The sequence below is a fragment of the Sorex fumeus genome, unplaced genomic scaffold (assembly GCF_029834395.1).
Source record: "Sorex fumeus unplaced genomic scaffold, SorFum_2.1 ptg000021l, whole genome shotgun sequence".
Classification (NCBI taxonomy): Eukaryota; Metazoa; Chordata; class Mammalia; order Eulipotyphla; family Soricidae; genus Sorex; species Sorex fumeus.
The window spans coordinates 10,755,421-10,770,822 of NW_026606078.1; the positions used below are offsets into that span (position 1 = coordinate 10,755,421).

The window sequence follows — 15,402 nt, forward strand, 5'->3', positions numbered from 1 at the left end:
TCTTGGAGGAGGCTTGAGGGGAGCGGGTTTGGAGTCCCTAATGCCATGGGAGCATGGGGCACTCCAGGAAGCCCCTCTCCCTTCCCTGAGGACCCGAAGTGAGAACAGGTCTGTGTGAGCTGAGCTGCGGAATGCTGGCGAGGAATTGAGGGACTTTGGAAGTCTTTTCTGCCTGTGCTCCATTATCTGTCCGTCAGGCCCTCACTGAGCTCCAGAACCTGCACCAGCTTCTTGACTCAGTCACCCACCTGGTAGTATTAGGAAACCCAGTGGCCAGGCCTGCAGCTGCCCTGTATACCTTGAGACCTGTCCACTGCCATCTACTGTCCAGCAGACCCACCGAGATGTGGTGGGAGGGGAGGTGCCCCCAGCCAAACAAAGATGCAGGGAGAGGAGGACTCTGCGATGCCCTCAGATGCACACCTCTGTGCTTCAGGGAAGGCCGCAGCCCGCGTCCGGCCCCAGGGGGCAGGGGTTGGGGAGAGAGAGGCCTGCCTGCCTCAGTTCCAGAGTCCGTGCAGGTTTGGGGTGTCACTTGGGGAGAAATCTCTAACAAACACAGGAAGGCAGGCTCTGCAGCCCCTTTCTCAGCTGGGGATGGTTTACAGAGGCCCGTAGCGGCTGTTGGTCATCCACCAGAACCCCGTGGCTCAGGTGTAGGGTAGAAGGGCTTCGTTTCTTTGTTCCCAGTGAGCCTTACACTGCCCAGGAAAGTTTCGGTGGACCGAGGCTTCAGGTGGGAGAAACAGGAACGCCAGCCAGTGTGTCAGGACCTGTGTCAGGTTTCAAGACCAGGACTTGGGGTCCTGCTCTGTAACTGGCAGAGTCCCTTCTTTCTCCCAGTGCACCGGTTTTATAGCCTGACTTGCGCCCAGCTGGGCCGGTAGGGGTGTGTGTTGCATCTCCATGTTTTGCTTGTGTTGTGGCCATGTGTTGGGCCCTGGACAACACAGGGTTTCCATTTCCATTTCATGTAAAGAAAAACCACTTATGACACGAGCTCAAGTGTTTTCTACTGAGCATGCTTGTGCTGGGCTCGAAACACCCGGTTAGGGCACCTGTTAGATGAGCTTCCTCACTCGAGGACCTTCCAAATCCACTTCCATGATGACTGGGCTCCCTCTCCCTGATTGCTCTCTGGATTGGCATCTGTCCCCCATCCTGGGCGTTCCTCACCACACACAGGCCCTGGCCTGCATCTTGGAGATTCCTCCTGACCCCCTGAGATGATTGGATGGAACCATCAAACCTGGCCTCTGGCCAGATAAAGCTAGTGGAGGCACAGAACCCTTGGACTCCAATCATTTGAATCTTCCAGCCTAAGTTCCAGTGATGAGAGGATGCGAACTGTTGTGGATTGGTGCTCCTCGTTGTCTCTTATTTGTCTATTCATCTTCAAAAACCTTTCGCCATGGTAACACTGGACATAAGCAGGGTTTATCTTTTTTTTTTTTTTTTTTTTCCCCCCTTTATTTTATTTTATTTTTTTTAAAGTTGTAGATTTACAATTTTTTGTGCTTTGGTTTCAATTATACAATGATCAGATACCCATCCCTCCACCAGTGCCCATTTTCCACCACCATGGATAATATCCCTCCCACCCCCATCCCCCCATCCCCCCGTCTCTGTGGCAGGGCAATCCCCTGTGTCCTCTCTCTCCTTTTGGGTGTTGTGGTCTGCAAAAGAGGCATTGAGTGGCAAACATGTTCAGTCCATAGTCTACTTTCGACATGCATCTCCCCTCCTGGGAGGATCCTCCAAACATCCTTTATTTGGTGCTCCCTTCTCTATCTGAATAGCCCTTTCCTCTAGGATACCCGGCTGGCCTCTAAGTTATGGAGTAATCCTCCTGGTGCTGATCTCAGCTATTCTTGGGTATTAATCTCATACTTTGTTACTTTATATCCCCCAGATGAATGCAATCTTTCTATGTCTATCCCTCTCTTTCTGACTCATTTCGCTTAGCATGATACTTTCCATATTGTACCACTTGTATGTAAATTTCATGACTTCATCTTTTCTAAGAGCTACATAGTACTCCATTGTGTAGATGTACCAAAGTTTCTTTAACCAGTCATCTGTTCTTGGGCATTCAGGTTTCTTCCAGTTTCTGGCTATTGTAAAGAGGGCTGCAATGAACAAACAAGTGCAGATGTCACTTCGACTATACATTTTTGCCTCTCTGGGATATATTCCCAGGAGTGGTATTGCTGGGTCAAACGGGAGCTCAATTTCTAATTTTTTGAGAATCGTCCATACTGTTTTCCAGAAGGGCTGAACCAGTGGACATTCCCACCAACAGTGAAGGAGTGTCCCTTTCTCGCCACATCCACGCCAGCATCGGTTGCTTTTGTTCTTTTGAATTTGGGCCAGTCTCTGAGGTGTGAGATGGTATCTCATTGTGGTTTTGATCTGCATCTCCCTGATGATTAATGATGTAGAGCATTTTCTCATGTGCTTTTTTGCCATTCGGATTTCTTCTTTGAGAAAGTTTCTGTTCATTTCATTGCCCCATTTTTGGATGGGGTTGGATGTTTTCTTCTTGTGGAGTTTAACCAGTATTTTGTATATCCTGGATATCAACCCCTTGTCAGATGTGTATTCGGTGAATATCCTTTCCCATTCTGTAGACTGTCTTTGTATTTTGGTCACTGTTTCTTTGGAGGTGCAGAGGCTTCTTAGTTTAAGATAGTCCCATTTATCTATCTCTGTTTTCACTTGCTCGGCCAGTGGCGTGGCATCTTTGAAGATACCATTAGCTTCAATGTCATGGAGGGTTTTGCCAACTTTATCTTCAATGTACCTTATGGTTTCTGGTCTGATGTTGAGGTCTTTAATCCATTTTGATCTTACTTTTGTACATGGTGTTAGGCAGAGTTCTGAGCCTATTTTTTTGCATGTAGCCGTCCAGTGATGCCAACACAATTTATTAAAGAGGCTTTCCTTACTCCACTTCACATTACTTGCACCTTTATCAAAGATTAGATGAGCATATGATTGAGGAGAGATGTCAGTGTATTCAACCCTGTTCCATTGGTCTGCAGTTCTGCCTTTGTTCCAGTACCATGCTGTTTTAATTATTACTGCTTTGTAGTACAGTTTGAAGTTCGGGAGGTTGATTCCTCCCATTTTCTTTTTCCCAAGAATTGCTTTAGCTATTCGTGGGGGCTTATTGTTCCATATAAATTTCAAGAGTGTTTGCTCCATTTCTTTGAAGAATGTCATGGGTATCCTTATAGGGATTGCATTGAATTTATACAATGCTTTCGGTAGTATTGCCATTTTGACAATGTTAAGTCTCCCGACCCATGAGCAGGGGATATCTTTCCATTTCCTCATGTCCTCTTTTATTTCCTGAAGTAGCGTTTTGTAGTTTTCTTTGTACAGGTCCTTTACTTCCTTAGTTAAGCTGATTCCTAGGTACTTGATTTTCTGGGGCACAATTGTGAATGGGATTGTTTTTTTCATGTTGCTTTCTTCTCTCTCACTGTTTGCGTATAGGAAAGCCATGGACTTTTGGGTATTGATTTTATAACCTGCAACTTTACTATACGAGTCTATTGTTTCTAAGAGTTTTTTGGTGGAAGTTATTGGGTTCTCTAAGTAGAGTATCATATCATCTGCGAATAGTGAGAGCTTGATTTCTTCCTTTCCTACCTGAATGCCCTTAATATCTTTTTCCTGCCTAATCGCTATTGCAAGTACTTCCAGTACTATATTGAACAGCAGTGGAGAGAGTGGGCATCCCTGTCTCGTCCCTGATCTTAGAGGGAAGGCTCTCAGTTTTTCCCCATTGAGGATGATGCTTGCTGTAGGCTTGTGGTAGATGGCTTTAATTATGTTGAGGAAGGTCCCCTCTATACCCATTTTGGCTAGGGTTTTCATCATAAAGGGGTGCTGGATCTTATCAAAAGCAGGGTTTATCTTTTTGCACGTATCTAGTCCACTTCAATAGTCTGAGGGCGCTAAGTGGCCTCCCTGCCCTATCCGAGGAAGGAACAGAGCGATAAGGTGGTGGGGGGCCACCAGGGGGTCTCTTGGAGATGCCTGAGAACTGTCTTCGTTTGCTCTCCAGTTGCAGCTTGCCCCTTTCGGCTGTGCTCTGGGGGTGCTCCTTGAGAGATTTCCCCCTCTCCCCCCTTGCTCTCCCTCTTCTAGAACCCGACATGAGACGGCAGGGAGTGGCGGATATGGCCTCTTAAAAAGTACTAATGACAAAAGAAAAAAAAATTCACTAATGACATTTGTTAAAGGGGGCGGGCAGACTTTCTTCTAAACATAGATTTGATGTATCACCCAAATCCGGGTCTAGAGTGTTTGTATCACTCCAAGACGGTTTCCTCTTTCCCATGTACAGTCACGGCCTATTCCTACCCACAGCCTGCCCTGATCAACTCCTGTTTATAGATCTGCCCACGCTGCACTTTCCACATAATGGAATCTTGCCTCGTGTGTCCTGTTCCCTGAATTCTCCCATTTAGCATGTTTGTGAATGGCAGATGGCGATGTTGCATTCTTCTCTATGGCTGACCCCATCCTTCCATTGTCTGCTTCATGCATGCCTTTAGTTTACTGCTCAGCAGTCGGTCGTCCTGGGGTTGGTTCCAGCTCAGGTCTGGTAGGATTGAGCTGTTTTCAACATGGGCACGCAAGCCTTCATGGGAGCGGATGTTTGCCATCTCCCCGTGTGGGTACTTAGGATGGAAATCCTGGACCGTGTGGCCAGGTTGATTTGGAGAAACTGCTCTGCCTTCCAGAGTGGTTGCACCCCTTGCACCCCCGGTGGCATGCCTGAGACTTCTTATTCCTCCACGTCCCCATCAGCACTTCGGCTTTTGCCTGTGACCCTTTCTAAGCATGACCATCTTGAGGCGGGGGAGGTTTGCCTTATCACTTTCTATCTTTTTGGTTTTTTGGTTGATTTGCTTTGAGGTCACACCTGGTGATTGTCAAGGGTTACTCTTGGCTCTGTACTCAGGAATTACTCCAGGGGATCATCTGGGATGCTGGAGACAGAACCTGGCCCTGACCTATGCAAAGCAAGTGCCTTAATCACTGTGATGCTGGAGCCTGATTTGAGATTTGAAAAGGACATAAAAAGATGAAAGATGAGGGGCCGGAGCGATAGTACAGAGGGTAGGGCGTTTGCCTTACACACGGCCTACCCAGGTTCAGTCCACAGCACCTCATATGGTCCCCCAAGCACCGGCAGGACCAGGAGTGATTCCTGAGTGCAGAGCCAGGAGTAACCCCTGAGCATAGCTGGGTGTGCCTCCACCCCCCCAAAAAAAGACTGAAGATGTGGGCAGTGGCACCCAAGAGAATAGATGGTTGTAATAACGGCTGCAGTGGGAAGCAGGGTTTCTCTCCTGTGATACTTCTTGGTCATCTCTTAGTACCATGTCCTTCAACCTTTCTGCCTCTGCTGACCAGCACTGGCCATGGACCAGTGGTAGAAGATCACTGTCGGCAGCAGGCTGCGTGTTGTTCAGCTGGGTGTGGGCACAGAGGGAGCCGCAGTCCACAGGCTGGCAAGAGAGGAGGGCAAAGGCTCTTTCTGCCCTGGACAGTGTAGTCCTCTCCCTGACCCTCACCCCCGCCGAGGGCAGATAACAGGGTGCCCGGCGGTTGTTTGACAGTCACCAGTGGCTGTGCCACTAGAGAGTGGCCTTGCCCCCACTGTCTGCCTCAATTGGGCATGCAGAGTCGGTCTCCAGACAGAGCGAAGAGCCCATCCCCAACTCAGTTCCTCTAAACCCCACCTGCCTGTCTTGGGGGCAGAGGAGTGGGCACCCAGAGCACCTTCCCCAGAACCCACAGGCCAGCAGCTGCTGGAACCAGGAGTGGTTCTCCAAGGGCGTTCACCCCCCTCTCCTCATCACTCCCCCCCACTTACTCTCCCTGATGCTGGTAGGTTTTCCCTTCACTCTCATTTCCAGTCTTCTCTTCCCAGTCATCTGTTTTTCCAGACCACAGTCCTGCACTTGTTTATTTCTCTGGTGCTTTAAATAGCCACACGAGAGCGCATGCCAGCCCAGAGAGCCGTTTCAGGCTGGATGGAGCCCTCGCCGCTGTGTTATTCTTTTGGGCCGCTTCCGCCCTGCTCGGCACGCTCTGTTCTTTGGAGCCCAGCCAGCCTGCGACTGCCTTTCCCACTGGACAGCCAGCCCAGGACCCCCTGCAGGGCTGCGGGTCCCAGCAAGAGCTGCAGGCGGCGCCGTGACCTGGGGTCTTTACCTCAGGGACCAGCACATGTCATAGCCTCTGGGGTTAGGGGCCAAGTGGGCTGGTTGTTGACCTGGGGATGGGTGATACAGCACAGAGCCCCCTGGTCACTAGTCACTGTGTTCTTGGGGGCAGAAGCTGGGGAATGTTTTCCACCCGGGATCCGTCCACTGAGGCACCGTATGGGATCACCAGCTGGACTGGTACAGGTGCAGCGGGGCGGGGAGGGAATCACTGAGCATGTCCAGCCCGAGATGGACTGGCCAGGGCTGTCTGTGTTACTCAGTGTCTCCAAATGCGCCCACAGGAAACCAGCCACTTGAGGAGGAAGTTTGGTTTTTCTGGACTTTAGGGAAACCCGTGACGTTGCAGTTCTCGTAATCAATCTGCTGCTGGGGAGGCGGGGGTGTGCTCGGCTGGCGGACGGGGGATATTTTCCACACAGCCAAAAGATTGACTCCAGGGCTGATAGGAAGCCGAGCTGCGGGGGTGGGGCTTCCGGCAAAGCCTGCTCAAAAGGCCACCGAGCCGGCCACACTGCAGTGCACACTCGCCGCTGTGGTGCTCTGCTCCCGTCCAACCACCGCAGCCAAGGATGCGAGAGACGCCGTCCACCCCCGCTGCCGTGCGTGGCCTCCTGCGGTACCTCTCCCTGAGCCGGGCAGGCCGGAACCGGGTCACCTCTGCCGAGCAGGCCCTGTGTGCTCACGGCACTGCGCTGTGGGCCCACATCCGAAGCCTCGTGCGCAAGGGCAAGGTGGGTGGGCGGCCAGTGTGCAGGGCTTTCCTGGATGGCATGGAAGGACAGGGCCCATCCCCGCCCGGGCATCTCGGCCCCAGCCCCTCCCCGGCCCACTGCTTTCTGGCTTCATTCTCCAAGTCGGGGGGTTCAGGGGTTCTGCTCTGCGGGGAAGGGGCGTCCTCTCCTGCCGGCCTTGCTCTGCTTCTCTTTCCTGTTTATTTTTGTTTACCAGCACAAAAAGAAACTGGTTAACTCCCTTTCCTTGGGAGCCGGTGGGACCAAGGTGACTCTTTGCTCTTTCCTTCCTGGGACAGCTGGGAGAGAGGATTCGGAGGTGACAGACCCCTCGTGCCCTGGTCAGCCCCAGGATTCACTGTGCTGGGGATGTGCCACTGGCCACTGTCCTTTTCAGCATGGTCTTGATTCCACAGACCCAGCCCCTCCGGGAGGCCCGGGAATGGCCCCCAAGACCCCCATGGGATGTTCAGAATGAGACCCTGAGACTGAACCCCCCCTCCCCCCCAGGAGGGAAACGCTCTCTCCCTTTTTTTTCTCTGTTAGTCTGACTATCTTTCTTGAGAATGTGAGCCCACAGGACTTAACTAGGAGGTGGTGGTGGGGGCGTAGTGCTTTGTGTGTGTGTGTGTGTGTGTGTGTGTGTGTGTGTGTGTGTGTGTGTGTGTTGAATGGCTGAATGTGTGAAACTTCCTGCATGGCCTTATAGATCTGCCATAGTGGTGCGTGCGTGTGTGTGTGTGTGTGTGTGTGTGTGTGTGTGTGTGTATATCTCTGTATGTATCTCTGTTATTGCTTCGTAGGTAGGGGTCACGAGGTGTGAAGTCACAGGCTGCTGAGGAGTGCCACGTCAGGGCGGCTCTCTGGCCTGATCTCTCATCAGAATTCCCTGCAGAGGCCTCTAATGGCACAGAGCTCAGATGCTACGCTGAGCGGCTCATCAGGCCACATGTGGCACCCTTGGGACCTGTTTTTTCTCACAAGACCTCCCTGGAGGCCAATCCATTCAGTCTGACCCACTGGTGTGGGTTGTGTGTTCCCCATGGCAGGGTGACAGTGCCCTGCCAGATGGAATTAGGGGCATGTGGTCTGACCAGGAAGGTTTGGGTGGCGTTCTAGCAGTTCGTGAGGTGACAGCCGTGTGGGCGTGTACAATGCACTCTGTGGGCTGGACATCCGGGGGCTGTCCCCTCACTAGCAATGTGCTTAGGGACAAGGCTCTGGCTTCTGTCCTGACTGCAAACCACAGGGTCGGCTCAGACTGGAAGCTGCCCATGGCACCGTCAGCTTCTCTCCGGCATGACCCTGGGAAGTGTCCATTGACACTGGGCTTCCCGAAATGTCTTATTACCCCCTACTGAGCTGTAGGAAGCATCTGTGATGGGGTGAGCAGGGGACCCCACTAGGAGAGGGACAGAGGGAGGAACAGGAGTCAGGGCCCGAGCTTTGACCCACCCAGCCCAGCCCTGGGGCGAACATCTGCCTCTGGCTGCCGTGGCCCAGCGCTCACAGGCTCTCAACTTCCTCAGTTTTCCCCAGGCTCCTGTCTTAGGCTGAGGAGTGAAGTAGCAAGCCCAGGCTGTTCGCTGCTGTTTGAGTGAACCCCGAGGCCTCCGCTAACCATGATTTCTTGCTTTCAGCTGGACCCTCAGACCCTGCAGGACAGAGACTGGCAGCGGACTGTCATCGCCATGAACGGGGTATGAGCACACATGGGTTCTTTGCTTGTTTTGTTTCTGGGTCACACTCGGCCTTGCTCAGGGGTTACTCCTGGCTCTGTATTCAGGATTAGTTCTGGTAGTGCCCAGGGGACCATATGGGGTGCCGGAGATCAAACCCAGGTCGGCTGCATGCAAGGCAAGCCCCCTCCCACTGTACTATTGCGCAGGGTTCTGTAGGCACCTGTTTCTTTCCCCCAAAGTGGAAGGCCATCCCAGTTCTTTCTTAACAGTCAGAAGGAGGCCTGGGCCCTTGTTTGAGGGGTTATGTCGCCAGGAGAGGGGAGGGCTGGAGGGTAGCCACCCGTTCCCCCAAAAAATGACCCAGTAACACCTCTAGGCCTGGTCAGACCTGAGCTCCTAGATTTGCATGTGGAAACTGAGACCCCTGATTTGTCTTTGGTGCCTTCAAAGACTTTGAGCTATTAAATAAAATACTACCACACACTAAAAATAGTCCAGGCGTATATAGCTAAGTATTATCACTGTATCACTGTCATCCCATTGTTCATCGGTTTCCTCGAGCAGGCACCAGTAAGGCTCCAGTAATATCTCCATTCGTCCTAGTCCTGAGATTTTAGCAGGTGCCACATTGGAGGCTCTTTCAGGGACAGGGAATGAGACCCATCATTGTTACTGGGTTTTGGCATATCGAATACGCCAGAGGGAGCTTGCCAGACTCTGCCATGCGGGCAGGATACTCTCCGTAGCCTGCTGGGTTCTCTGAGAGCGAGAACTAGACAGTAAGGGGTCTTGGTTTTATAGTCTCTGGATCTTGCCTGGCTATTGGAAGATGGGGTATCTGGGTGGAGGAGGCCCAGGCATGATCTGAGATCTTGGAGATCTCAGCCCTGGGACCCGCACACCTGGGTTCCTCTGCCGGTCCCTTCATGCGTGCGGCTCGTCCGAGCATGAACCCCCTGGCTGTGGCTGGGTTCCAGGGGTCTTCAGCTACCAGGGCTCTGCTCAGGGCGGGGAGGAAAACTCCACCCGCCCCCTCCAAAGGGCCCCGGTGAGGACAGCCTGGCATGGGGGCAGGAGACTCTGCAAAGTATGAACATATGATAAATTGTTGCTTTGGGGTATATTTTTTTAACTCATTTCCTTCATTTTTAATTTTTATTTTAAAAAAAGAAGTGCTGGGTGCTGTGGGGGAGGGTTCTGCAGAAGCTGCTCCTTGCACCCTTCCTGCCTCTTTCTGGGTGGGACTCGTGCCTTCCCTGTGCTGGCACCACGGGTAGCTTGCCTGGGGCTGGGGGGTGGGGAGGGGGGAAGATCTTCCAAGGTCTGCCAACGCTCCAGGGCCCCTAGGAGCTGGTAAGAGACCGCGCCCCCTCTCCCTCCCGCAGATTGAAGTGAAACTCTCAGTCAAGTTCACCAGCAGGGAGTTCAGCCTGAAGAGAATGCCTTCCCGAAAACAGACCGGGGTCTTCGGAGTCAAGATTGGCGTGGTCACCAAGTGAGTGACAGGCCTTGGACTCAGGCATCCGGTGCTCCCGCCGGTACTCCCCTCCCTCCCCCCCAGCCCACCCATGGACCTCTTCTTTGTGCTTGGTTTGGTCATGGATTTACCCCAGGATTGGGGGACAGTATGTCCTTAGCCACCGTCCATGGTTCCTGCATTGCTGGTCCCCTGCAGTCCACTCAGTCCAGGCCACAAGTAGTCCCGTCCCTCTCTGTGCGTCCCCACAGCTCCCAGAGCTATACGGAGACAGGGATTTTTTTTTTCTTGCCTCTGCTGGGATGTGTCATGATTGACCATGGCTTCCTGCTGGACTGTGGCGTCCCCTGCCCTTTGGTCACTGGTCAGTTGAGAGGAGAACCCAGTGTATTTCTTAGGGCAATTCTGGATCTCTTGGGCCACCTCCTCCAGGATGTTTTCTTCCTGGGGATGGACTGTGACTGGGCCCTGAGCTTGCTAATCCGAGGGGCTTCTGGGGGCCCATGTCAGTGTTCCCCACACATCTGGTTGTCTACCGCCCGCTCCCTGTCCCCCCAGTTCCTCCAGAAGGCTGGGTGCGAGCAGCTATTCAAATCAGTGCCAGTAAGGAGGGCGGCTTGGGAACGCACTTTGCTGGGCTCCTCGGTCAAGTGGCTGAACAGAACTAAAATTAAGCCCCCAAACAGCAGCATTACTGCAGGGTCTCCTGGGAGATGCGCGAGCATCAGAACTTCCAAAAGTGCATGAAATGAAAGGATTCTGAAGTTAGTTGCTCACCTAGCAGATGTTTGGTTCAGTGGTTGCTGTGTGCGGGGCTCGCCTCTTGCAGGGTCTGCCTGGAGGTATCAGGGACTTCATCTTCTGCATAACCAGTGCAGGACTGGGCCTGGGTCTGATCTCCCAACTCTCAGGGTGCCATTAGGCCATCTTTTGTCCCAGGCACTGGTGTCCTTGAACTGACCTTCCCTCTGAGTCCCTTCAGAAGCTCTCTCCCTGCTTTCTCCCAAAGAGCCTGTGTAACTTGCAGGCCTCCCAGCTGGGGGACGTTAGGGAGGGGCCCTGGTAGGATAGGAGCACCATCATCCTTCACTTGCAGAACAGAGGCTACAAAAGTCCGAGTGCACCCCAAACCTGGGTGCGTTCTCAGTCCCTCTGCAGGTATACGGCTGTGCCACGTGCAATGGGCCGGCCTGGGCCAGATCCAGGACTTGCAGGCCCTGAGCTTTTTTGGCTTCCCTTATAGGCGGGAGCGGTCCAAGGTACCCTACATTGTGCGGCAGTGTGTGGAGGAGATCGAGCGCCGGGGCATGGAGGAGGTGGGCATCTACCGCGTGTCCGGAGTAGCCACGGATATCCAAGCGCTGAAGGCGGCCTTTGATGTCAGTGAGTGTCAGCCCCAGGCGGTGAAGGGTGCAGCCGAGGGGGAGGGGCGGGGCTTACCTGTTTCTTTATGCCCTGCACCTTTTCCTCACTTCCTGTTCTGTACTGATTTCTTTTTCCTTTGTAAACCAAAGTTCATGGATTTGCTGTTGGTTTGGAATACCATGTAGATTTTGCAAGTGTGGCTTTATGTCTCAGAATGCATATATGCCTCACAGCACCTACCACAAAGTTCTAGTGTGATTGTGCTGTCATGTATTCTTTTAATGGGGCAGAGAGGCAGGGCTCCCCAGAAGTACTCGAGGCCCCAAATCCTTATTCCCAGTTTTACTTGGCCTGGCTCTGTGCCCTGAGTTTTGTACTCTGGGACACTCTGGTCATACCTGGCAGTGTTCTAGTCCTTTGAAGTACCTTCCTAGCTCCTGTCTGTATATTTTTTCCCCTTTAGATTCTTTTTATTTAATTTTACTGTGGGGACAACCTGCAAAGCAGTGCTCTGGGGGTGTCAGACTGCACTCAGCCTGGCTGTGTCGACCAGGAAGTTCAGGGCTCGGATCTTGGTACTTGGGACTACTGGGATCACCCCTGGCTGCACTCTGGAGGGGGCGGGGCACGTGGTGCCAGGGATCAAACTTGGAGCTTCATGCACACGAGGCATGCACCGCCACTCCGTGAGCTCTGCCAACAGCTCTGTCTGTGTCCTTGAGTGAGGCCAAGGGAGCTGGGTACGGCGGCGGTGCAGAGGCCACTCCTGAACTGTGGACAGGGAGACCCAGGGTGACCCATCTCCTGCCGTGTGTGGCCGTGCGGCCCTTCTCCCTCCCCTGCCTGCACATGCTGTTGAGGGGACCATGCCCGCTGGCAGACAAGGATGTGAGTGACCAGGGAGCCCACAGAGTGGAGGATGCCAGGAGCAGACCGTGATGCCAGGGGCAGTGCCTCTGGCTGGGCTGGATTGTGCCCGTCCAGTGCCCATGGTCAGTAACCCTGAGCCCAAAGGGAAGGTGCCAGTTGAAGCACCAAATGGAACCCCCCCACCATTGTCTTCCTGGTGACCAGGGAGCCTCATCCTCCACCACCAGCCTCGCTGGGCAGAGTAGGATGAGAAGCCCGGAAGCTGGGAGCTGCACGCGCTCTGCCAAGACAGGGAGAAGACCCGAGCGGGGCTCTGAGGAGGGTCCATGTCTGTGCTCTCTGCAGATAACAAGGACGTGTCCGTGATCATGAGCGAGATGGACGTCAACGCCATAGCCGGGACGCTAAAGCTCTACTTCCGAGAGCTGCCCGAGCCCCTGTTCACCGACGAGTTCTACCCCAACTTCACGGAGGGCATCGGTGAGCGGGGAAGGGGCTGCTGTGTTTCCACATGAGACTCAGTTCCTGGCGGCCTCGGCTGGTCTCCGGAGGGCTGTCTGTCCCCACCCCCCCGGGGACAACTGAGAAAGGAAAGCTGGAGGTTGTGGCCCATCCTAGGACAGGACTGGTGTGGGGTCCTGAAGGCTGCCCCTGTCATGGGACAGCCAGCCTGCCCTGCTCCCCCACCCGTGTCCCATCCCCCAGCCCCTACCATGCATGGCTTCCAGGCCAGTTGTCACTGGGTTCGTCAAGAAGGGTACATCTGGGGCTGGAGAAATAGCACAGTGGGTAGGGCGTTTGCCTTGCACGCGGCCGACCCAGGTTCGATTCCCAGCATCCCATATGGTCCCCTGAGCACCGCCAGGAGTTAATTCCTGAGTGCATGAGCCAGGAGTAACCCCTGTGCATCGCCGGGTGTGACCCAAAAAGAAAAAAAAAGAGGGGAGACATCTGCCCCATTACCCATCCCCATGGTTTCTCAGCCCGGCCGGGACAGAGGACCCCAGAAGCCTCTGCCCCTCGTCTGCCCTCCTCTCTCTCTGGGCCGTGCTCCTGCCTCAGCCTCTCCTGCGCAGGACACGGGAAAGGCCAAGTAAGCCGGAAGGACGGCTCTGCCCCACCCCGCGTGCCCCTCATGACTCCTTTGTTATCTAGAAAAGACACTCAGTGTGCTCCACCAGCAACCCCCCAGCTCTCTGTGCGCCCAGACATGAGAAGTAACAGCCTCGTCTGTAGCTCTTTCAGACCCCGTGGCTAAGGAGAGCTGCATGCTGAACTTGCTGCTGTCGCTCCCAGAGGCCAACCTGCTGACCTTCCTCTTCCTTCTGGACCATCTGAAAAGGTATCCCCCATTCTAGCCCCCGTGAGGCTCCGGGGTCCCCAAGCAGCCAGTGTTCTGTCCCACTGTGCTCTGCTTGCCAGCGCCCAGCTCTGTTCCCCAGCCCTGCCCGCAGTTATCAAGAAAGCAGCCCTCTCTAAGTGAAGAGGGAGGTGCTTCTGCCAGGTTGTGGCCAGGAGTTGACCCAGCCACTAGCTGGCCTCAAGTCCCCTTTGTCCGGGCCTCTGTGGGCCCAGGGCACCCAGAGCACAAAGGGTGGGGTGTGCTTTCAGCATAACCAGGCTCCTGCGTCGCCAAGGGAGAGAGGGATGGCTCCCCGCCGTCACCTCCTTGGAGGGGGAGCTCCCCGGTGCCTCGGCCCCTCCTGAGGGCAGTGTTGAACAGGGGCCCCCCGGTGTTGGCTTTCTGCAGGGTGGCCGAGAAGGAGACGGTGAACAAGATGTCCCTGCACAACCTCGCCACGGTTTTCGGCCCCACGCTGCTCCGGCCTTCAGAGAAGGAGAGCAAGCTCCCCACCAACCCCAGCCAGCCCATCTCCATGACCGACAGCTGGTCCCTGGAGGTCATGTCCCAGGTACCGGGAGACATGGTCCAGCCCATTCAGCCTGCCCCGCCCTGGCTCCTGCTGGCTGCTCCCGGGCATCTGCATTGTGTAGGGGAGATGAACGTGGTTCCACGGGTTTTGCGCAGTGCCGTGTGACAGGACGGACCCAGCTGCTTCTGTCTGTGTCTTACTGGCTCTGCCCCTCCTGGTGATCCTTGAGGGAGCCCAGATCTCTTGCACGTAGAGGCCTGAGAGCCGAGCTGCCCCCGGACTCTGACAGGATGCCTGCCCTGCTGCCCTGCGCACTTCTCTGACTTCTTCTCCCCCTCTCTGCTCTGCCCGGCAGGTCCAGGTGCTACTGTACTTCCTGCAGCTGGAGGCCATCCCCGCCCCGGACAGCAAGAGACAGAGCATCCTTTTCTCCACTGAGGTGTAAAGACCCGTCTCCATCTCCAAGAGGGTGACAGAAGGCCTTCTGCGAAGCGGGAACCAAACTTCTTGAGGAGGAATTTGGACATCCCCAAGGGCCTGGCCATCTGCCAAGAGACAGCTACCCGAGGCAAAAGGCCACGCCACGCAGCCGGGGCAGTTCCAGGGAGTGCCCCTAGGGAACCCCCGGCAGGCCTCTGACTGTGGCTTTCCGCCCTGCCACCGGGGGGCGCCCCAAGCCAGCACATCTTGAAGTGCTCGCCTGATGGAGGCCGGACCGGGGACCGGGCGAAGGGAGCGGTTTTTATGAACCTAACTTATATCTGAGTTTAAACTGTTTCTACTGGATCACTCGTCAAGATGCACCCTTTCTGGGGAGAAGGGAACGCAAGCAGGTCCCCTCACTCTGTGTCTTGAATAAACACTGCTGCTGCTTCATACTGTGGGGCCAGTTCCGATCCTCTGACGCTGGAATCCTGACTCTCCTAGGGACAGGGTTCCAGCGCTGCGGGGCGGGGGGCTCTCCTCCCCCTCCCCTCCCCCCTTCTCCTCCATCCTCCCTCTCCCTCTCCCTGTGTGCAGATACGTGTCGGCTGCCTGTCCTGTCCTCTGCTTTTTTATTCCCCCATGCCCACTGTCACATGCCCTCTCAGAAGGCAGCCCCATCACTCCCGGGTGGGCACCCAGAGGAGGGATTCGGGCCGTTCGCACTTT

The 15,402-nt window shown here is 54.6% G+C and overlaps 1 protein-coding gene across 1 annotated transcript in view; it reads left to right on the forward strand.

Moving 5' to 3' along the window:
- BCR (BCR activator of RhoGEF and GTPase) overlaps positions 1-15,126 on the forward strand; it is a 119,289-nt gene extending 104,163 nt beyond the window's left edge. The window contains exons 17-23 of the mRNA XM_056113615.1: positions 8,623-8,682; positions 10,050-10,159; positions 11,385-11,524; positions 12,722-12,856; positions 13,613-13,718; positions 14,127-14,289; positions 14,606-15,126. Of these exons, the coding sequence (XP_055969590.1) occupies positions 8,623-8,682; positions 10,050-10,159; positions 11,385-11,524; positions 12,722-12,856; positions 13,613-13,718; positions 14,127-14,289; positions 14,606-14,695 (804 nt within the window). The 3' untranslated portion in view covers positions 14,696-15,126. The remainder of the gene's footprint in view (positions 1-8,622; positions 8,683-10,049; positions 10,160-11,384; positions 11,525-12,721; positions 12,857-13,612; positions 13,719-14,126; positions 14,290-14,605) is intronic.
- Positions 15,127-15,402: the final 276 nt, after the last annotated feature.